Source organism: Ovis aries, chromosome 12, assembly GCF_016772045.2.
Source record: "Ovis aries strain OAR_USU_Benz2616 breed Rambouillet chromosome 12, ARS-UI_Ramb_v3.0, whole genome shotgun sequence".
NCBI lineage: Eukaryota > Metazoa > Chordata > Mammalia > Artiodactyla > Bovidae > Ovis > Ovis aries.
This window is the reverse complement of record NC_056065.1, coordinates 41,748,160-41,770,470: the sequence shown is the minus strand read 5'-3', so window position 1 is coordinate 41,770,470 and position 22,311 is coordinate 41,748,160. Positions and strand designations below refer to the sequence as shown.

The 22,311-nt window shown below is 48.5% G+C and overlaps 1 protein-coding gene across 4 annotated transcripts in view; it reads right to left on the bottom strand.

Annotated features, from left to right (window-relative positions):
• MTOR (mechanistic target of rapamycin kinase) overlaps positions 1-22,311 on the bottom strand; it is a 125,670-nt gene that overhangs the window by 10,132 nt on the left and 93,227 nt on the right. For all 4 annotated transcript variants that reach the window (XM_060395928.1, XM_060395927.1, XM_027975551.2 and 1 more), the window contains 17 exon segments: positions 22,222-22,299; positions 21,927-22,034; positions 18,434-18,559; positions 18,210-18,341; positions 14,395-14,510; positions 13,374-13,491; positions 8,783-9,034; positions 8,012-8,112; positions 7,238-7,334; positions 5,251-5,349; positions 4,835-4,957; positions 4,442-4,624; positions 3,899-4,033; positions 3,504-3,678; positions 2,091-2,226; positions 1,333-1,480; positions 635-757 (listed from right to left, as the gene is read on the bottom strand). In XM_060395928.1, the coding sequence (XP_060251911.1) occupies positions 635-757; positions 1,333-1,480; positions 2,091-2,226; positions 3,504-3,678; positions 3,899-4,033; positions 4,442-4,624; positions 4,835-4,957; positions 5,251-5,349; positions 7,238-7,334; positions 8,012-8,112; positions 8,783-9,034; positions 13,374-13,491; positions 14,395-14,510; positions 18,210-18,341; positions 18,434-18,559; positions 21,927-22,034; positions 22,222-22,299 (2,250 nt within the window).

The window sequence follows — 22,311 nt, the reverse complement described above, 5'->3', positions numbered from 1 at the left end:
TGCCCTCCTCTAGGGGATCTTTCCGACATAGGGATCGAATATGTGTCTCTTGCATCTCTTGCATTGGCAGGCAGGTTCTTTACCGCTAGCACCACCTGGGAAGCCCCTGGTAATACTGTCATGTTGGTTAATCACCTTAAAAAAATAAAATCTATACCCTAACTTTAAATTCTAACTTGGGTTAAGGATTTAAATGTAAAAACAAATCTTATAATTAATACAAGAAAATCTTGAGGTGGAGAGAGCATTTCTAAATATAAGCCAAAGAAACTTTAAAGAAAGGATTTTAAAAAAATCTATTAACTTCTAACATTTAAAAATGTACATCAAAACCAAAACAAAATAAAAACTTCAAACCTAGAAACATACTATTAACAAAATTGAAAAACCAGATAAATAGGAAATTAATGATATATATGAAAAAGATTTAACAGCCGTAACAAAATACTATTGTAAGCAATGGTTGAAACATGAAACTATCTACAGCTAGACTACGTGGCTCGGCCATTCGGTTTCTGCTCTAAAAGGCTACACATCACCTACGGCTAATCGTTACAGGACACGTCCACCAAGTGTACAGGAGCAAACAAACCTTCCTGACGAGAGGGGAGGTTGGAGTGCAGGGGCGCCATACCTCAGAGCTGGGGCTCTTCAGCCACAGCAGTTTGGCCAGGTCATCCCCAGCTGTGTTGTTGACAGCGTGCTCAAACACCTCGACCTTCTGCATCAGAGTTAGATGGTCATAGTCCGGAGCCATCTGCACCAAGACACAAGTCTGAGATGAGCAACGCATATCCAGGAAGAAACAAGGCTCTGAGGCCAGGCAGAGATGGGTTCTGATTTCACCACTGCCACCAAAAGGAGAAGCAGTGGCCACTCTAACCTGAGGACCACAGGAGGGGCCAGGGCACAAGGGGCAAGCATCAGGCCTTGCCTCGGTACCAGCTTCAGTGTGAACGAGGGCACTGGGAGGTTCATAAACTTTCTCACTTTTCTCCCTCACACACCTACTGAACACTGCTTCCCTGCTTCCCCATTCAGCCAGTCAGCGCTGTGTACCATGTTAGGATCAGCAGATGTATGTTGCCTGATGAGTAATACTGTCCAGTCTCATGCAGGGTGATGAAAACCTAATTGCTGGGCTTTAGGATCCTTGTTTCTTAGAGGTGGTTATCTGCTTAAAGACTCATACCATTAATCCTTTGTCAACAGCTAATTCCCTTGAATAGATTTTTCAGTGCTGGAACAAGGAAAACAGCTCTGTACTGAACTGACTTGCCAGCTTCACCCTCAAGACACCGAAGGGTTGGGTCTGGCAGCCTCATCACGTACTCGCAGCATGATGCGATGCTCAATGTTGAGAAGGATCTTCTTTTTCTCCCTGTAGTCCCGGATGAGGGCGTGCAGTGTGTCACAGTGGGGCACCCAGCCGATGAGGCCCGAGTTGGTTGATAATGGAATGACAGCATATCTCTGGATGCTAAAGCCCACAGGAAAGCAGGGTCAATGAACAGAAAACAGAGCAGACCTTTGAGCCACTCGTGGCATATGCAAACTGGTTTTAATGAGCCTATCCACACAAGGCTGTTGTGGGGCATGTGATGAGGGACGTGGTGCAATGCGTAAAACCTAAAACACAATTGGAGCTGATGGTATAAAGGTACCACCAGTGTTCCCAACCTGCCTAACAAACTCACTGCTTTGGGGGAACAATCCCATGATGACTTCTAAGCCTAAAATGACCTCCCCACTTAACATCCATGTTCTTAACAGAAAGAGGAGTGAGAGAAGCCTGAGGACAGGACGGGCTTGTTAGGGCGGTCATTTCATTTGGCATAGAACACATCAAATTTGTGGAACCTCCCATCTAAAGGCCATGAAATGTTCCTTTCTGAGTCCTCTGAAGGACTTCCCCTGAGAACACTCTAAACCAATGGAGAGTCTTTCTCTTTGACATCTTGGCTACTGACGACCTCCTGTCAGGTACAGAATCATTTACTTGGCAAAGGTAAGTGACGACCTGGAAGAGAAATAAGAAATAACTCGATTTCTCTAGTTATCTAGGGCTGTCTCTGTGGCATCCTGAATACCTGAGGTTTTTCCGAAGAGACGTTGGGTCATTGGCCAGAAGGGTGTTGACCAGGCCGAAAAGCTGCATCACCCGTTCGTCCTGCCGCAGGTCCTCATGGCCCTTCAGGAGGAAGACAAACTCGTGCCCATTGCTGCCTGTGGGGAGTGAAGCGGGGAGCAGTCAGCGAGGATCAGAGGGTTTCCATCCTGTTGGCTGGGGGACCACTACTGCATTCGCAGGTTGGGAGACACATACCATACCCAGTCACACTGTCCTGACAAACGGAAGAAACGTGCCCTAGAATGGGTGAATGGCCATCAAAAGAATGGTCTTCTTTTTGATGGTCCCCCAGTGACATGTTCGACTCAACAGTAAGTAAAGTTTTTTAAAAAGCTCCATCTTCAAGTGCCAGGAATGAGTCTGTACAGAGATGGTCACTCTACATGTTACCTCCCCAACCCACTCTCTGTCCTGCTCTGACCTTAGAAGCCTGGACTCCTAGAGACCACATCCCCTGGACTCCCTGGTGTGCTTGGCCAATGGGGGCACTGTCAAAAGGTTAGAGGGTAGAAGAGGGAGAGGTCGGGGTACCTGCCCCTGACAACTGGCCAGATTCTGGTTCTAGAAGTAGCTCCCTCCCTTGGTCTGGACCACGGCATCAGGGGATGCCTTCTCTTTCTAGGTTACAGCCCTTGCCGGGCTCCATGCCCTCTAGGTCTGAAGGGCAGGGGTGAATAATTATACACTTCATACTACTGGCCCTCTTAACTCAGCCATGCCTCTGAAAACAGTCCTTCATTAAAGTCTCTTTAGTTAGAAGCTGCTGAAAGCTGACCAACACGCATGTTAGTATTAGAAGAGACCAGCCTACAGAGACAACCACCCAGCATTCACCACCGCTGGTGAATAATCACTGTTTAAGAAACATGAGTACTGTTAAAGGTGTGAGAGCTCCGAGTACCAGCAGAACACTCAGGCCTTCAAAACCACCCTCCTGGTGGCACGCCGCACTGTCAGAACTGTTGCTTCACTAAGTTCACTTTACAAGGCCTCCCCGCAGAGAGGATGTGAAGTATAAAGGACACTCCAGCCCAGGTGGCCTTCCTCAACATGGCCTGTCACCTGCTGTGCTGCATCCGCAGCCTCTTTCTTCCTGATCGGCCCCCTGACCGGCCCCTTGCCAAACCCACCTCCGTGCTGTAGGCCTGCACGGTTCCCTTCCACCTGCACTGGGGTAGGGCTGATAGGTCTCACCTAAGGAAGCACAACAGTAGGAATCAACTAGAAGTCTCAGCGAGGATGTCCTTCACTCGACTCTCAATACATGGGAGAAAGGTTAGTGGTGTGGACAGCAAGCAGTTGCGTCAGGAGGGGAGGGGTCCCCCGGGCTGGGAGGGAGACTCGAGTACCAAAAGTGCACAAGGGGCCTTACCCATAAGCGTCAGCTTCCGGGGCCTCTGCTTGGATGTGATGACTTGCAGAGACGGCGCAATGGACTGAATGCGAATGATGGGCTGGTTGGGGTCATAAGTTCCCGGCACAGCCAGTTCCAGATCCCGGCACATCAGAAGTTTAGGGGAGACGTACTGCAGCTCTAAGGATGTGAGCTGTGAATAGTTACCACAGGGTTTAGCTTTCTGCCTCTCAGGAGGAACTGAAATGCCGTTTACATATTTTTCAATGGATTGCTAGTAGCCATGCCTTGTCCCAAAGTCTGCAGGTAGAAGTGGAGCCAGGTGCTGAGGACTTAGTATCAGAATGTTCACAGGCAGCGGAACAGAAAGGACTATAATGACTGGTAACCCTGTTAGAGCCATGAGATCCTACCTGAGGCAGCTGCTTGGAGATTCGTCTGAATACATGGTAATAGAGGTCCCAGGCTTGGGTGAGGTCCTTGACGTTCCCTGATTTCATGTACTTCCTGCACCATTCCTGGGCCTCCATTAAATCTCGACCATATGCCTGAGAGGGGAAGCAGGAGAATGAATAAGGTGTCACTTGTGTTGACTAAGCCCAACTCTGAGTCCCCAGCAGGCAGCAGAACTGCTCGGGAGGGTATGCTGGCCGGACGGCACTGGCTGGGTTGCTCGGCAGCTTTCCAGTCCTGGAGCCCAACCCTCAGGATGGCTTCTCAGGTAAAGTGAGGTTGGAAGAAAGACGAGATGGCCTTGTGAGGTACCTCGTGGTTTTCTAGTTAAAGTTTTGGAAGGGTTCTTGTAACTTCATGACAATTCTATTTCTGGTGTTTTATATCCTGTGACCTCCCTCCATTAAAATACATTTTATTCAAGTCAGCAGAAAGGTTAGAGGGAAAGGAGTCTGCTAAAGACTTTGGGGTCCCGTCAGTTCATGTCTTTTTTTATCCCATACCTGGTTAAATGATGTTTCCTTCAGTGTCTGGGGTCCCCGCTCCATCATGGCGTGCAGGGGCTCCAGCACCTCGAACATGCCTTTCACGTTCCTCTCCCCAAAGTACAAGCGAGATGCCTCTTCCAGGCCTTCATGCCACATCTCGTGCCAGAGGATGGCCACTCGGATCAGCTCCTCACTCACCTGGATCAGAAAGGGGATGGAGGGACGTGCTAAGGGTGAGCTAAGCTCAGAAAGGCCCATCTCGGAGAAACAGGAGGAACTCCTTCCGGCAGAGGGAGTACACGGCCTCGCCCTGAGGAAGGAAGGCCGTCTCACTCGAGACCTCTGCTTGGTGGCTCGAGCGTCTCATTCGAGACCTCTGCTTGGTGGCTCGAGTCTGCCTGGACTCACCATCATGGCCTGCTGCACCAGGGTGTTGCTGTGTTCGCACATGTTCTTCAGGATTTTGTTAGCTGCATTGTGCCGGGCCGTGGTGGTGGACTTGGAGGCCACTGTCAGCGGGTAGATGAGGGCCTGAAGCAAGCACAGAAGGAGCGTTTGCAAATGTGTAAAAGGAGGATGACAAGAGTATGGTGCTGACACTCATCCAAGTCTACCAGGCAGGGGCTGTGTGGCCTTGGGCGGAATTTTTTCTTTCCCAGAAGACCCTGGGTCCCTGAGCCTGTCAGCTGGGCAGACGCTCCTGGGGGCAGGACAGGACTCTTGGCTCCCAGGGGCATTTGCGTCCCTAGAGCGGTTTAGGAAAGGTTGATGGCCAAATCAAAGGTCAGTGGTTAGACGGAAAAGTGCCCGGGGACTCCACGCACCTGGGGGTGGTACCGACCAATGTCTGTGAGAAGCTGGTGGATAAGACGTCCCACCAGGGGCCTCGGCGTATCAATTCTTGCAATGAGCTGAGGTATAACCTGATATTCAGAAAGACACAGTATGCAGCCTATGAGATGTGGAAACAACTCCAGTTATTCTTCTGAGCCATGAACAGCTCTTGCAACTGGTTTGATAGATACTGCTGGGCATGGAAATGGTTTATCCTTTTCAGTTCTCTAAAGGAATTGAAGAAAATGTGGAGTCTTGACCTTGGGGGTGGATCGCTGCTTCCTTACCATTGTATAGTGCGTGCTCCTCTCAACACTGCATGATTCTAAGAGAGACAACGAGCAAGACCTGACCCATCCTCACCAGTAACCCAGTGCCCTCACCTGAAATCCACCTGTCCCCCCCTGGAACTCAGTGCCCTCACCTGTAACCCAGTGCCCTCACCTGAAATCCACCTGTCCCCACTTGTAACCCAGTGCACTCACCTATAACCCAGTGCCCTCACCTGTAACCCAGTGTCCTCACCTATAACCTAGTGCCCTCACTTGAAATCCACCTGTCGCAACCTGTAACTCAGTGCTCTCACCTGTAACCCTGTGTCCTCACTTGTAACCTGGTGCCCTCACCTGTAACCCAATGCCCTCACCTGAAATCCACCTGTCCCCACCTGTAACCCAGTGCCCTCACCTGAAATCTACCTGTCCTCACCTGTAACCCAGTGCCCCACCTGTAACCCAGTGCCCTCACCTGTAACCCAGTGCCCCACCTGTAACCCAGTGCCCTCACTTGTAACCCAATGTCCTCACCTGTAACCCAGTGCCCTCACCTGAAATCTACCTGTCCTCACCTGTAACCCAGTGCCCCACCTGTAACCCAGTGCCCTCACCTGTAACCCAGTGCTTTCACCTGTAACCCAGTGCCCTCACCTGTAACCCAGTATCCTCACCTATAACCCAGTGCCTTCACCTGAAATCCACCTGTCCTCACCTATAACCCAGTGCCCCACTTGTAACCCAGTGCCCTCACCTGCAACCCAGTGCCCTCACTTGTAACCCAGTGCTCTCACCTGTAACCCAGTGCCCTCACTTGTAACCCAGTGTCCTCACCTGAAATCTACCTATCCCCACCTGTAACCTAGTGTCCTCACCTATAACCCAGTGCCTTCACCTGAAATCCACCTGTCCTCACCTATAACCCAGTGCCCCACTTGTAACCCAGTGCCCTCACCTGCAACCCAGTGCCCTCACTTGTAACCCAGTGTCCTCACCTGAAATCTACCTATCCCCACCTGTAACCTAGTGTCCTCACCTGAAATCCACCTGTCCTCACCTGTAACCCAGTGCCCTCACCTGTAACCCAGTGTCCTCACCTAAAATCCACCTGTCCTCACCTGTAACCCAGTGTTCTCACCTGTAACCCAGTGCCCTCACCTGTAACCCTGTGTCCTCAGCTGTAACCCAGTGCCCTCACCTGAAATCCACCTGTCCCCACCTGTAACCCAGTGCTCTCACCTGTAACCCAGTGCTCTCACCTGAAATCCACCTGTCCCCACCTGTAACCCAGTGTCCTCACCTGAAATCCACCTGTCCTCACCTGTAACCCAGTGCCCTCACCTGTAACCCAGTGCTCTCACCTGTAACTCAGTGCTCTCACCTGAAATCCACCTGTCCCCACCTGTAACCCAGTGTCCTCACCTGAAATCCACCTGTCCCCCCCTGTAATCCAGTGCCCTCACCTGTAACCCAGTGCTCTCACCTGAAATCCACCTGTCCCCACCTGTAACCTGGTGTCACCTGAAATCCACCTGTCCTCACCTGAAATCCACCTGTCCTCACCTGTAACCCAGTGCTCTCACCTGTAACTCAGTGCTCTCACCTGAAATCCACCTGTCCCCACCTGTACCCCAGTGTCCTCACCTGAAATCTACCTGCCCTCACCTGTAACCCAATGTCCTCACCTGTAACCCAGTGCCCTTACCTGTAACCAAGTGTCAATCTGGATTGCTTTCACCCCTTCCACTAAGGCTTCATTTACATCTGGCCAGTGACCATAATCAAACCATAAGGTGAGAACTCTGGAAAAGAAAAAGGAAAATCTTAGAAACTTTAATTTGCCAGGTTTTGCCTGTTTTCTCATCTTTGAGACTCTTGAAGAGAAGTGCTGGCGGGGTCCCAGAGCAGTGGCTCCAGTGTTCTTGGTCTTGGGAGCACTTAGGAGTGGGGTGGTGGTGGTGGCTGGCAGTGCCTGACTGGACACAGACCATCCCCAGGGAATGCCTTGCCACTCTAGACAACAGGGAGGGATCACCATGCCACCAGCTCATACATCTAAGAGATGAGTCCATGGATAAGCTTTGCATGTGTAGGAAGAGTTGCCTCTAACACAGCAGTAACTAGCAAACTTGGCACTTAGCCGGGAAACCCCCAGACACAGGAGGGCTGGACACTGACAGCCTCTGGACTGACCGGCCTGTGCTATTTGTTTGGGCCTCTCAGAGTCACCTCCGAAAGCTGAAGGGATTCTAGCAATATTCTGAGAAAGAGTTGGGTGGCTTCTTCCTACGGAACAGTTTACACACCGGAGTCCTCAGGCACTGCTCCTTCCTCTTTGCATATTTCACCCATATGAGTGAGGCCCAGTAACCTGTGACTCTGGGATGTACTCACGGGGGTGGGAGGGAAAGAGGACTTTACGGGTGACTCCTGTGACCTGCCCCCGACATGGCATGACCAGGACTTCCCTTCCTGATACCTGAGCGTGTCCTGGAGGTTGTTGCCTCGTGACAAGGAGATGGAACGGAAGAAGCCTTGGACAGCCGGGACAGTGTACATCAAGAGGGTTTTAGACAAATCCTGTTGGAATACACATATGTTAGTGACACTCCCACCTCAGCTTTCTCATCTGTAAAATGGGCAGAACAGCCCACTAAATAGCACATCTCCAAGAGTGGTTATGAAGATTAAATCAATTAATGCACAAAAAGCTTTTGGATCAGCACCTGACATGTAGCAAGCACCCAGTAACTACAATGGTGCCCTAACTGTTAATATCTTGGGCTAACAGTAGCTTCCTGGACAGGGTGGCAGAGGAGGTGGGACCAAGACCCTGAACATGCTGATCTCTGGGCTTATCAGCTGCCCCAGAGCTTGAACTGACTGCCCCAGGGGAAGTGGAAGGGGAGAGAAAAAAACAAGAGTGGATTCCGCTGGGCTCTGTGCTCAGAGTGGGTCCGCAGATGTGCAGGCCACCCCCACACAGGTGCGGAGAATGAGCTCAGCCACGTGGGAGGCATGACAAGGACCTCATTCTTCAGCATGGAGGCTACATCAGGTCCCCAAATGCAAATACACATACAGCAGCACCATCTAAACAATGCCGGATGGCAAGCCATGCTTTCTGGCTTCCTCTGGGGCTTCAGAGCAGAGCCTCAGGCTCCTGTAAGGCTAACCAGGGCTCCATCCTCAGGGTGCCTGGTGCCCGGGTCAGTCCGTGATAGTCAGGGGTGGGGTGGGGGGCAGGTACCTCAGTGACCTTCTTCTGCAGAGGAGACGGGGTAGGGCTGTTCTCGGTGCTCTCAGCCTCACTCTCGCTGTTGCTGCCCTCAGTGCTGGTGGCGGTGGCGGTGGCGGTGGCCGCTGTGGTGGCAGCAGTGGCCGCGTTAGTGATGTTGGCCCCACTGGCATGTCGCAGCTTCTTCTTCTCATCGCGGGCTTGGTTCTGATGTTTGTAGTGGAGCACAGCCTCAAAGTTCATCACTGCCCATGCATGCCAGGCCTAGGGGCGGGGTGAGAGGACAGACATGGAGGCTGTGACAAGAGCTGGGGCAGGAGGCTCGGGTATCAAGGGCCTCCAGGGGTGTGAGGCCCCAGCTGAGGCTAAGCAAGGGCTGCCCTTTCTTTTCAGTGGTCAGTAAAGCGAATCCTCACTTCACTGCAGCGGAACACTTGGGAATGGGGTATTTCACTAAGTCCAATGTGATTCATTCATTCTGCGGTGCATCTGTTTTATCAGGGACTTTGGTGGGTGACGTAGGATGAGGGGGCATGTGAAGAGGAGCACGCCATGGGCCTTGACTCAGGACCTGTTCATCTAGAGAAGAGGTCGCTCAAAGACCTGCAAATAGGTAGAATGGGACAGGGGCAACGAGAGAGAGACAACAGGAATGCCAGGTGCAGGGCTCGGAAGGCTTCATGAAGGAGGGATTTGGGGCAAGTCTTGAGCCACGCTAGATGGGTGGGGAGGGAACAGGAAGGCACAGCAAGGATATCCTTGTAAGAACAGAGGAGAAGATGCAGGTGGGCAAGCAGCATGGTTCACAGAAAACAGACATGTGCCTGAAGCTTAGGACACACCCAGGAGGGCAGGGAATTCCCAACAGAGCTTTTAAAGATGGGTTAAGTGGCTTCCCTGAAGGTCCGGTGGTTAAGAATCTGCCTGCCAATGCAAGGGACACGGGTTCGATCCCTGATCTGGGAAAATCCCACGTGCTGCAACTAAACCTGTGCACCACAACTACTGGGCCAGCACTCTAGAGCCAGGGATGTGCAACTACTGAAGCCAGTGCACCACAGGGCCCGTGCTCTGCAACAAGAGAAGCCACTGCAATGAGAAGCCTGTGCACCACAACTAGACTGTAGCCTCCATGTGCTGCAGTTAGAGAAAAACAAAAAAGACCTAGCATAGCCAAAAACAAATAAATAAGTACAGCTGTTTTTTTAAAAAGATAGGTTAAGGGAATTCCCTGGTGGTCCAGTGATTAGGACTTGGTGCTTTCACTGCTAGGGCCTGGGTTCAGTCCCTGATCAGGGAACGAAGATCCTACAAAGTGTGGCTCTGCCCACCACCCCCGCCCCCCCCCCCAGAAAAAGAGAGATGGGTTAAAAGCTGGATTTGAAAGATTCCTTTGGCAGCAGATACAAAACAGATTATGGAGGAGAGCAGAAGTTCAGAGAGTGAAGGTAGAAGTCTTAACCAGGCAGAGGACAGTGGGAAAGGGGGCACACTAAGAGCACAGGCCAGCCGTGGAGGGTGACTCACGGCCACTGCTTGTCCCTCACACCTGGCTGAGGGCCTGTCAGAGATCAGTGGTCAGTGACTGCCAGCCAGAAGAAGCCTTTGGTGCTAACTACTCCCACCTCTGAGGGTTTGAGCTGTAGTAACGCTTTGAGATAGCACTGCCTGGTTTACAGGGCATGAGGCATACCGTAAATTTGCAGTGATAGCAAGACATTAAATAATCCACTCACAGTTGGAACTTTCTGGATAACTGGTAAATTTCTTTGAATCCCTTGCTAAAAACCTTGCTTTAACACAGAAGTGTCCATTTCCCCAGCTAAGCAGAGTAGATGAATCACTATCAACTTCTACTTGATGAATAAGAATCCTACAATGACCCAGGCTCAGCTTTCCCATGCCTTCGTTTAATCCACAAATACCTGTATATGTACAGTGAGCTGGAGGGGGTCACAACAAACAAGACAGAAAGAGTCCTGCAGGCACGTGGGATTAACATGAGTCACTGATGGGAGATGACAGCACAGAATCAATAGGCTCAGACTAAAGCCAGTTTGTTTTTTTTTCCTTTGTTTCTTTCAGAAAAGTTGAATGAAGGAAAGTAATCTGGTTAGGACACAGTTCTAATTAGTAAGGCTCTAGCTGGTCAAAGGTTCACTGGACATATTCTTCCGGTCTTGGACTGAAGCTGTCCTAGACAGAATAATTACTGCTTCTTTCACAAAATGGGCATTTTTCAGATCAGACTGATACACGCTTAAAGCACGGCAAGAATTTTACTGTAGCTGTTTCTGGGGCCTTCAGATGCAGGTTTTGACCCCAGAGGGATTCATTCCCAGAGTATCAGCAGGTTAAAGAGACACCGGAAAGGAGTGGATGACATCTGCCTCACAGGCAGTCTAACCTGGAGGCCCCTCAGAAAAGATACTAAAAAAACACGAGAAAGCATGCTCTCACCAGAGGTGTGTACTTCCAAGACTTATTCCTCTACCAGTCAAGCTTTTATACATTTTCTAGTTTTCTTTATCGTCTTGAAAATTTTCCTATGATATAACAGGATGTTAGAGCTTTCCAACAGAAACAGAAAGTTCAGTTCTTAGATGAGGAGCAGGCAGGGATGGAAATCATAAAGAAGCTGGGAAGGAACAGATGACCCAAGGGAAGATAAAGTTCCAGAGACTAACTGTGTGTCCAGATGGTCTAAGAAAACAAGCTGCTAAGAGTCTGTAAGACTGGAGAGGGTATGAAGAAAAGGGAACCTTTTGTGCTGCTGGTGGGAATGTAAATTGATAGAACCACTATGGAGAATAGTATGGAGGTTCCTTAAAAAATTTAATAGAACTACGATAAGAACTACCACAGGACCCAGTAATCCCACGACTGCGCATATACCCTGAGAAAATCATAATTCAGAAAGAGATATGTACCTCAATGTTCACTGTAGCAATATTTCTAATAGCCAAGACGTGGAAACAGTCTAAATGCCCATCAACAGACGAATGGATAAAGAGGACGTGGCACATATGCACATCACTACAATGTGTAATTATAGAGCTGCAAGCATAGGCTGGAGTCAGGGCTGCCGGGAGAGATATCAGTCACTGCAAACACGCAGAGGACACCACCCTTACGGCAGAAAGTGAAGAGGAGCTAAAAAGCCTCTTGATGAAAGTGAAAGAGGAGAGTGAAAAAGTTGGCTTCAAGCTCAACATTCAGAAAATGAAGATCACGGCATCTGGTCCCATCACTTCATGGGAAATAGATGGGGAAACAGTGGAAACAGTGTCAGACTTTATTTTTTGGGGCTCCAAAATTACTGCAGATGGTGACTGCAGCCATGAAATTAAAAGACGCTTACTCCTTGGAAGTTATGACCAACCTAGATAGCATATTGAAAAGCAGAGACATTACTTCGCCAACAAAGGTCCGTCTAGTCAAGGCTATGGTTTTTCCAGTGGTCATGTATGCATGTCAGAGTTGGACTGTGAAGAAAGCTGAGTGCTGAAGAATTGATGCTTTTGAACTGTGGTGTTGGAGAAGACTCTTGAGAGTCCCTTGGACTGCAAGGAGATCCAACCAGTCCATTCTGAAGGAGGTCAGCCCTGGGATTTCTTTGGAGGGAATGATGCTAAAGCTGAAACTCCAGTACTTTGGCCACCTCATGCGAAGAGTTGACTCATTGGAAAAAGACTCTGATGCTGGGAGGGATTGGGGGCAGGAGAAGGGGACGACAGAGGATGAGATGGCTGGATGGCATCACGGACTCAATGGACGTGAGTCTGAGTGAACTCCGGGAGTTGGTGATGGACAGGGAGGCCTGGCGTGCTGTGATTCATGGGGTCGCAAAGAGTCGGACACGACTGAGCGACTGAACTGAACTGAATGTGGTATATAGTAATATAGCAAATTACTCAGCTATAAAAAGGAACAACATGGGGTCATATGTAAACATGTGAATGGACCCACAGTCTGTCACACAGAGTGAAGTAAGTCAGAAAAACACATTGCATGTAACACATATATGTAGAATCTAGAAAAATGGTACAGATGAACCTATTTGCAGGGCAGGAAGAAAGAAGTAGAGAGTGGTCATGTGGGCTCAGGGGATTAGGGAAGGGTGGGACGAATTGGGAAATTAGGATTGACATACATATACTACCATGTGTAAAACAGATAGCTAGTGGGCAGGGAGCTCAGCTCAGTGCTCTGGGATGACCTGTAAGGGGAGGTGGGTGAGAGGAGGTCCAACAGGAAGGGGATATATGTACACACATAGCTGATTCACTTCAGTGTACACAGAAACTAACACAACACTGTAAAGCAACTATATTCCCATTAAAAAAGAACAAAAAGATGACAGCATCTCCACAGCCATGCACACACTCATGGTGTAATAAATCTTTTTCAGGTGAAAGAATCTCTCAATCTTTCTGTATCAGTCAGACCTCTGACTGACTTGCTCTTGGCACTCAAAGAATCAAACTCGTAGTCCCAGACCAGGCCACCGAGGCTCTGCGGTGAAGCATGAGCGCCCTGGGGCGCACTGGCCGGCGTCTGGAGGCAGCGGTGGGGAGCCCGGCTCACTCCCATCCCCGGTTACCTTGTACCAGCTGCGGTCGTGCTCTGTGGCGGCGCTGTAGTACTGCAGGACTTTGGGGATCGTGCTCTCGTTGATGCCCTGTAGGTTTAGCTGCCACTCCCCGAGTTTCAGGAAACATCTGAAAACAGAGAAACCAACCCTGTGTTGCCCCCTCCTCAGAAGAGCCGTGCTGAGGAGGACGACGTCCTGGGAGCACAGCGGCCTTCCTGTGGTGGACTCCCAGTCTACAGAGGCAGCACGACTGAACCACCTGGATTCTCAGCCACCTGGAGGAAAACTGACAGGTTTGGGGCACCAGTTTTTTAAGGGATGGTCTCTTCTTGCTCTCTTTCAATGCTAACATAAACCAGGTAACTGGCACACTGAAGTGTGAATGGACCTGGCTTCCCCAAATTCATTTCGGTGGGTGGCAGCTGCTGAGAGTAAGTTTTCTTATGGCTTTCTTTATGGCTTCTCCCCTGTTTTCTGGCCGTGCTGTGCTACATGCAGGGATCTTAGCTCCTTGACCAGGAATGGAACCCAAGGTCCCTGAAGTGGAAGCATGGAGTCTTGATCACCGGATTGCCAGCAGCGTCCTCCATTCTTTGTATGATGAAATTAACAGCTAACATTCACTGATATGTACTCTGTTCCAGGTACTGCTCCAAGTGCTCTCTTTCCACTAATCCTCACATCATCCTGTTCCACCCTAGGGAAAAGGAACTCTTACTATCCCCTTTTTAGATAATGAGGAAACTGAGGCACAGAGAGGTTAAGTAACTTATCTAAAGTCACACATCAAACCAGCAGCATTTGAAAGCTAGCAGTCTTAACTCTGAAGCTGGATACCAGGAGAAGAGCACACGGGTGCTCTTGGACTATTGGATCCTGGGAAAATAAGTGGCAGAGACTGTGGAGCACTGGAAAAGGTGAGAGAGATGCAAGCAACTGGCTGCTCTGGGAGCCTTGATCATGCCCATGGGGCAGAGGCTGATGATGGGGCGGGGCTGGGGTGTGACAGGCCTGGCCGTAGGGAGCTCACCGGGCCATGAGCTTGTGCAGCTCCTGCTTGTGCTGCTGGTCCTCGGTGGCAATGGCATGCTGGGCTTGCTGCTGCATGGTCTGAACAAAGTGCTGCATGTGCTGGAAGGCGTCAATCTGTAGGACAAAGGCACAGGGAGTCACTTGGCGTCTGGCCCAACTCCAGGGGAAAGGAACTGCTGTTCACCCTCTCCCAAAGAACACCCTAGAGCATGGGGGAGGACAGGGGGCCAGGGCATGATGCCAAGAGATGGCTGGACTTGTCAAGAGGATTCATATTTTTTCAACTCAAGGAGTAACTCTCCTTGGCCAACTGCAATTACTAGTTTAACAAGCCTTAGAAAAGTTAATTGCCCAACTTCCCCAAATAAAAATCCATATGAAGTAATCGGAAACCACTGCTTAATTCACTATCAATATATTGCCCTGGGGGAAGTCAGACTTCCTGGGAGTTGTTTCAGGCTAGTGAACCCTTAGTATTTGTTTAAGACACTGTGTACCTTGGACACTAGCACAGAAAAAATTACAGTGTAAAAAATCTAATAGATCTGGGGACAAACCACAGTGGAGAAGAATATAAAAAACAGTGTGCCTGGTATGTATACACACATGTCTAAATCGCTGCCATATAGCAGAAATTACACAACCTTGTAAATCAACTCTATTTCAATAAAATACATTAAAAAGATCTGACAGAACCCTCAGTACCCAAATAAGAACACAGAGATGGGGTGAGGCCCCTCATACATCCAAGTGGAGTGGGGAAGACACAAGCCAAGCATTTAGTTGAACAGGCTGGCTAAGAAGCAAAGGCTTCAGAGGGTCCTCAGGCAGTTCCATCTCTACATGATTTTATACAAAGCGAGCCCGAAGCATCTGGGTTAGTAACAGTGGAACTAGGGAAGAGTAGAGCCAGAGTCAGAGGTTTGGGAGTCAGTTACAAGCCACTTGTATAAACCTGCCATGTCCACACGTACCAGCATCATGATAAATGGAGTCCAAACTCTTCAAAGGGCTTCAAGGATGAAGATAGAACACACAGACATAAGAAGCACAAATGGGAAAAACAGTGGATTCCAATCCACCAACACAGAGAGGGGAAATGGCATGCAACAGAAAATGAAAGAGAATATGTGTTCTCTGCTACAGGAAAGGAGAGAAAAACCCAACACTTCAAATAAATAAGGTCAAAACGATCTCCTTATGAATTATATAAGGTTTCCTTTCTTTTTTGAAAGTGGAAACATGTTAGTAATGATAGCTCTGAAGGAAAATGAAATTCCCTTGCTTGGGGGGCAGAACCAACCTCAGATACTTTTAATATATAAAGAATTAAGTAATTAATTGGCATCAAGAGACAGAGGGCTTCACCCAGAGAATAATGACGTGTCAACGACTTACCAGGGAACTAATCCACACGTGAGGACAGTGCAGACACACACATGTTCTAACACTTAACAAGATACCTGTCTCCCTCACATCTGCCTTTAGTTTCATTCCTCACCACTGGCTTGAAAACTGAACTATACTAGCCTCCCACACCTGGGAAATGGTAAGTATTCTTCTAGTTTTTCTTCTATGGAAACTATACTGACTAGACTTAAATCTGATTAGGAAGAGAAAAGAGAATTGACCTCTCATGACAAAGGTGGAGGATAACTGGGGCTTCCCTGGTGGCTCAGCTGGTAAAGAATCTGCCTACAATGCAAAAGACGTGGGTTTGATCCCTGGTCTGGAAAGATCCCACATGCTGTGAGCAACTAAGCCCACACACGAGAACTACTAGGCCTGTGCTCCATAGCCTGGGAGGTGCAACTACTGAGTCTCCACACCACAGCTACTGAAGCCTGCGAGTCCTAGAACCTGTGCTCTGCAATATGAGAAACACTGCAAAGAGAAGCCCACACAATAAAGAGTGGCCCCTACACGCCGAAACTAGAAAAAACCCTGTGTGGGAACAAAGACCCAGAACAGCCATAAATAAGTAAATTATTATAAAAGAACAAAAAACCTCCTTCTTTTCTCCATCTCCAGGAAATGAGGAGGGGGGAAAATGATTCTTTCTTTCTTACAGATAGATAAACTCACTTGGAGGATGGGGCTTCTCTTAGGCTGAGTGTGAGCTGGGCAGACTCTTCTGGCTCTTGACTGCCTGGGGGCATGTGGGCAAGAGCTAGGTTCTTGGCTTAGTGAAGTTTCCCAGAAGGAACCAGACTGTCTCTAGATTATGTGAACTGTCTCTTCTAGAAGAACACTGGCCATACGCCTACTGCCTGATGTCTTCCTGCTTTTCCCCATGTCTACCTGACTGAGGCAAGGCAGAGAGTCCAGTCCTTACAGAGGAAGAACGTAATGCTCAGAGAAGTAAAATGACTTGTTCAACAGCACAGTTAGTATTAATAGTCAGTCTTCCTGGAGTAGCTCCTGAACTCTTATGAAGATGTGGCATCTCTAGCTCCAGGCTTGAAGTTCAAGCACCTAATTTTAAATTGATTTCTAAATTTTTAATCCATGTGGTTTTGTGGTCTGCCTCCAGAATGTGGGCTCCTAAGAAAAGGCCATAATCTGTGAAGTTGGGCTGTAGTCCTACGTTGAAAGAAGCCACTCTGTGGTTGAGATATTAGCCAAGATATTCCTTATGCCTGCCTTCGGCAAGACATTCAAAGACTTGGAGGCTACACATAGGAAGGAAACCAGACTACATTCAGATCCAGCCACCTTCTGTTTTTCTCATTTGCCTGGACGAAGAGCAGGCTTTGAATCACAAATGCTCTGGCCTGGGAGGCACACTAAACAGAGACTAAATAAACACGTCCTTCCAAACAACAACAACAGAGAAAAACCTTAAACTGCACATTTGGAGAAGGACACTTGGGCCATTACTTTTGAAGTATGCCCCAATCAAAGACCGAGGACCTAGGTGCATGGCTGTGGTTCCCACCCTGGGTGGCATTCAGAGTCACAGAACCCAGTACCCACAAAAGAGGTCAACTCCCAGCCACAGCCCAAGGATCTCCCAAGTGGGCCGTTAGCCCAGACTTGACTGCTCCTCTCTCCCGTCTCCCACAGCCATGGCTTCAGTGGCTGCTCTGCGTTCCTTCCTCACCTCAGGGATACTGTGGGCACAAAAGGGGGAAGACAGCTGGGACTCCCTTCTCTGTTTCCTTAGGAGGACGGTGAGGAGCCAAAGCAGGTGCTGACGGTGCCTCCAGGACCTACTTTGGGTTAATTACCACCATCAGCCAGGTAGATTGTTTTTAAAAATAAAATAGAAAAAATACCACCAGAAGTCACATCTATTTCCCAAGGCCCTGTCTGTAAATAAAGTCAGAGGAATACCACACTGGCTTCAAGATGACTTTCCCCACTGTTTCTAGCATTACACCCTGGGTGTTGCTGCTTGTGAATCCAAACTGATGAGTGGAGAGGAGACAAGAAGTCTGAAAAACCAAGTTGGTCTTACGAAAGCTTCAGTCTGTGTTTTCATAAACACACTGCTTTTTTGGGTACTTCTCTTAGGGAAAAAGACAAAACAAAACACAACCCAGAAACTGTGCTTTTTCTGTTGCAGCATATTCTAGCTGCTCATAAAAAAAAAACTGAATACATGCATTGGTTTGACCCATGAGTATACGTGCATCTCCCCGAATGTGATTCACTTTTTGAAATCTGGCCCAAATAGCCTCCCCACGGAAGCAAACTCCCTGACATGGCGGTTTGGACACTGTCTCCTTTCTGGGCTGGAGGAGGCAGTGAGAAGCAGATTAGGCGAGCGTTCTATAGAAACATGGTCTGCTGCTGCAGTCGGGTACAGACCTTGCGGGCGCTCTTCCACATATTTTTCATGTAGGCGTAGGTCACCTGGGGGTGAACTGTTGGCAGAGGATGGTCAAGTTGCCGAGATGGATCAACTCCCAGGAGTAGCACTAAGGTTTTGTGAGCAAGCGCCTTCAAGACAAGTGGTCAGGTTAGACACAGGGCTGGACCAGGAGCAGTGTTCCCTCCTCAGCCCCCACCTGACAGAGGGGCAGGACACTCACCAGCCTGCCACTCTTGCCACACAGGCTTGCGTACTTGAGCCAAGTTCTCATGTCCTCATGAGGGCTGACGACGAGTGACCGCACCATGAGGATTTTCTGCCAGTCCTCCACAATACGCTGGCAGCCCTGGAATGTTCACAAGTGAGGATTAGATATGTGCTCTGCTACATCACCCCCTCATGGGCAACAGTGAAACCCACCCTGAAACAAAAAAAGAGATTCATTCTTATAATCTCATATTTTTCAAGAAAAGGGTACTGTGAGTGAACACCTCTTAGGAACTTTTCAAAATTCAAGAAGCTACAGAGCAAGGCCTCTGTAGCCTGAATCGCGGTCCATCCACTTACTACTTATCGTGACTCTTGGGTAAGTTACTTAACCTCTCTGTGACTGATCTGTAAAATGGGGTAAGAACCGCACCAACTTCATGGGGCTATGGTGAAGTTTAAGTGAACTAAATTATTTAGATTTCTTTTCTGGATTGTAAATAATGTATTTTTAACTTTTTTTTGCCTCAGTCTCTCTGGTTGAAGATGACTATTGTTGACAAAAATTAAAGATGTATCATTCAAAATTTTAAAAACTACTTAAGTGTAAAAAAAAAGTTTAAATAATTAAAGTTTCAACTGATGTTATTTGAAAGTTGGTGGCATTTATATTCCAAAAATTATTAGAGCCTAAACCTGCACTCAGATCTTGGCCTTGTCTTTCCTCTTCATTTCTTTTTTTAAAAATATCTCAGATCAAAAACCATACACAGAAGGGAAAAGACCTCATTCATTCACACATATAAATTCCTTTGAATTAAAAACAGTGAACTAATCACTATCAAAAGGGCCAAGTTAATTTTATATTAAAAGACTGTTGAGAACACAGTGAGCCTCTCCTCCTCTATCTTCCCGCAGAAATCAGACGCAGAGATGAACACACAGGAGGACGGGTTTCTGGGATCTATCAATTCATCAGAGAATTCCATGAAACCAAACAAGCTGTCTTCCATGGAGACAGGTCTAAAAGTCTAGCAACAATGGTTGAAGGCTTTAAAATAACTTCACAAATAATTTTTATTTATTTATTTCTGGCTGTGCTGGGTCTTCGTTGCTGTGGAGGCTTTTCTCTAGCTGCAGTGAGCAGGGGCTACTCTTCATTGCAGCGGCTTCTCTTGCTGTGGAGCATGGGCTCTGGGGCAAGCAGGCCTTAGCAGTTGTGACACGGGGACTCCACAGTTGTGGTTCCCAGGTGAACAGCTGCAGCGAATGGGCTTAATTGCTCCACAGCATGTGGGATCTTCCCAGACCAGGGATTGAACCTGTCTCCTGCACTAGCAGGCAGATTCTTTACCACTGAGCCACCAGGGAAGTCCAGCTGCAGGCTTTTAAACATGACAGGACACAGTCTGAGTCTGAATAAAGAAGAGAAGGCAAGAACAGAACCCCATGCAAGTAAGGCTGACCTCTCATACTGTCCCATGGGAGCTACCAGCTGGGGAGTTCAGCTGAATGGATCACAAAACGGCAGTCTTCCAGCCTAAGCAGTTAGTTGAGTGTTCGGACAGCAAGCCATCCATAAGAGCCAAATTCCTACCACAAAGTTAACACTGTATTTTTAGCCTTTGGACCATCATCTTTCATCCCGTTAACAACAATGATTTGGAAAGTTAGAAAAACAGAACAAAGTACACTGAGTGACTGTTCTGGTGACTTCTCATCTGCCAGCTTCTCCCACATGCTGAAATCCCTTGGCTCTGGAAAGCAAAAAGTGTCTTGTGTCTCCAGGTAGGAAGGTCACGAAGGCCTAAGATGATGATGGTATTATGGACACAGTAAAGTCAAACATGGGTCTTCCCTCTCCGAGACTCATCTAGTCCACCCCCTTCTAAGTGTCTGGCTGGCCAAAGTCCCACTTGTTAGAAGGGCAGAAGATTAATCAGATCTCTGATTTGGAAACCCTTCACCCCATTACAGGCACTTAAAAAAAAAAAAGAAAAACGAGGGTGTGGACAAGCGGGAAATTCTGGCTTTGTGGAATTCTTTTCTGGGGTTCAATAGACAATTTTCCACCAAAACATTCACTGGACATTTCATAATTGCTAATAAAACATGGGAAGGAACTGCATGTGCTCATTTCAGAGCATAAACGACTGTGCTCATGGGCGAGCCTCTGCCCCACTCCTTTCCTTTCCAGAGGAATGTGCCCGGAACTCCATGGGCAGGAATGCAACTTGGAGTCAGAAGGCTCTGTCACAGCCTGAAAAGCTGGAAGCACAAACTTCGACTGGTCTGGGGACAGAATTTGGAATTAAGTGTGGATTGGATCAAGAGTAAACCGCTGACAATCGAGGGAGGTTGATTATGATGAGCAGGGGGACAAGTGCCTTCTGAAGCAGTGAAGGCTTTGCCAATGAACTTCCCTTCTGTTTCCTCAGGGGGCGGGAGAACTGTCCTTTCCAAGAACACTTGAGACTCCTGACTCCCAGGTTGGGAATCGACAGCTCCTCATGCTAAAATGATCAGAATGTACAATGCGAATACTAATGGAGAATTTGGACTAGTCTCTCGATGAGGGGAAACATCGGTGGAAAAACGTTTGCAGAGATTATTGCATGACTAAGACCTGAGGAACTGTAAACCGCAGAAGTTAGTAAATGAAAACATCAGGTCCCCCCACTGAAAGGTGGCCAGCAAGTGGATTTAGAACAGTGGATCTCAGCATCAGCCACATCCTGGAATTATCTGGGAAGGCTGGAAAGATACTGATGCTGGGTCTATCCTCAGGACTTTTGTTCATCTGGTCTGACGTGACCTGGGTATTTCAATTTTTAAAAGCTTTCCAAGGTTATTCTGGGCTTTCCAGGTGGTGCAAGTGGTGAAGAACCCGACTACCAATTCAGGAGATATAAGAGACCTGGGTTCAAACCCTGGGTGGGGAAGATCCCCTGGAGGAGGGCATGGCAACCTATTCCAGTATTCTTGCCTGGAGAATCCCACAGACAGAGGAGCCTGGAGGACTACAGTCCACAGGGTTGCAAAGAGTTGGGCATGACTGAACTGACTTAGCACATAGTACCAGGTCATTCTATCACATAGCTGAAGTTGAGAACCACTCATTTTGAGGTCAAGATTCTCAACTGGCTGGCCATAATGTCACTTGTTTAAGATATTTTCAAGAATTTCCTGGTGGTCCAGTTAGATTAGGACTCCATGCGTCCATTGCAGGGGGCACGGGTTTGATCTCTGGTTGGGGAACTAACAACCCACAAGGTATGGGACATGGACAAAAAAAAAAAAAAAAAAGATTATTTTCTTTTATTCCCTGAGAAGGGTAAAATGAAGCTGGAAAAGTGGTCATTCTCTCACAGCTAAAGGCTCAGGTGAAAAGCCCGTGGGTGTTCTGCTTTGAATGTATACCGGGCCTCAGTGACGAGGCAGGGAGTGGATGCCAGCAGGGATCAGAGGAGTGGGGAGGGTGGCACAGGGCCTTCCACCAGGCTCACCTGCAGTCTCTCCCACCAGATCTGGCGAATGATCTCCCGTCGCTCGGGGACAAGTTTGTACTGGATAACCTCCTCCAGCTCAGACAGCATGTGGCAAGAAACCATGGCCTGATGGAAACAAATCACATTCCAACGTAATACAGCATGAAGAATCCGAAAGCCAGGCTTCACTGCAGTCATTCCTTCTGGTCCCACAGGCACACTCCCAGCAGCCTGTGTGTACTCATGCACCCACTCTGCAAAAAGAACTGAACTGAGCTGGAAACCTAGCACTGCACAGGCAGTCCACACTTACCCCATAGGCCCGGCTGTAGCTCTCTCCCGCCATCGCCGTTAACTCTGCATCCAGTAGGTCCCGGGCTTTGTCGATGCACTGGAAGAGAAT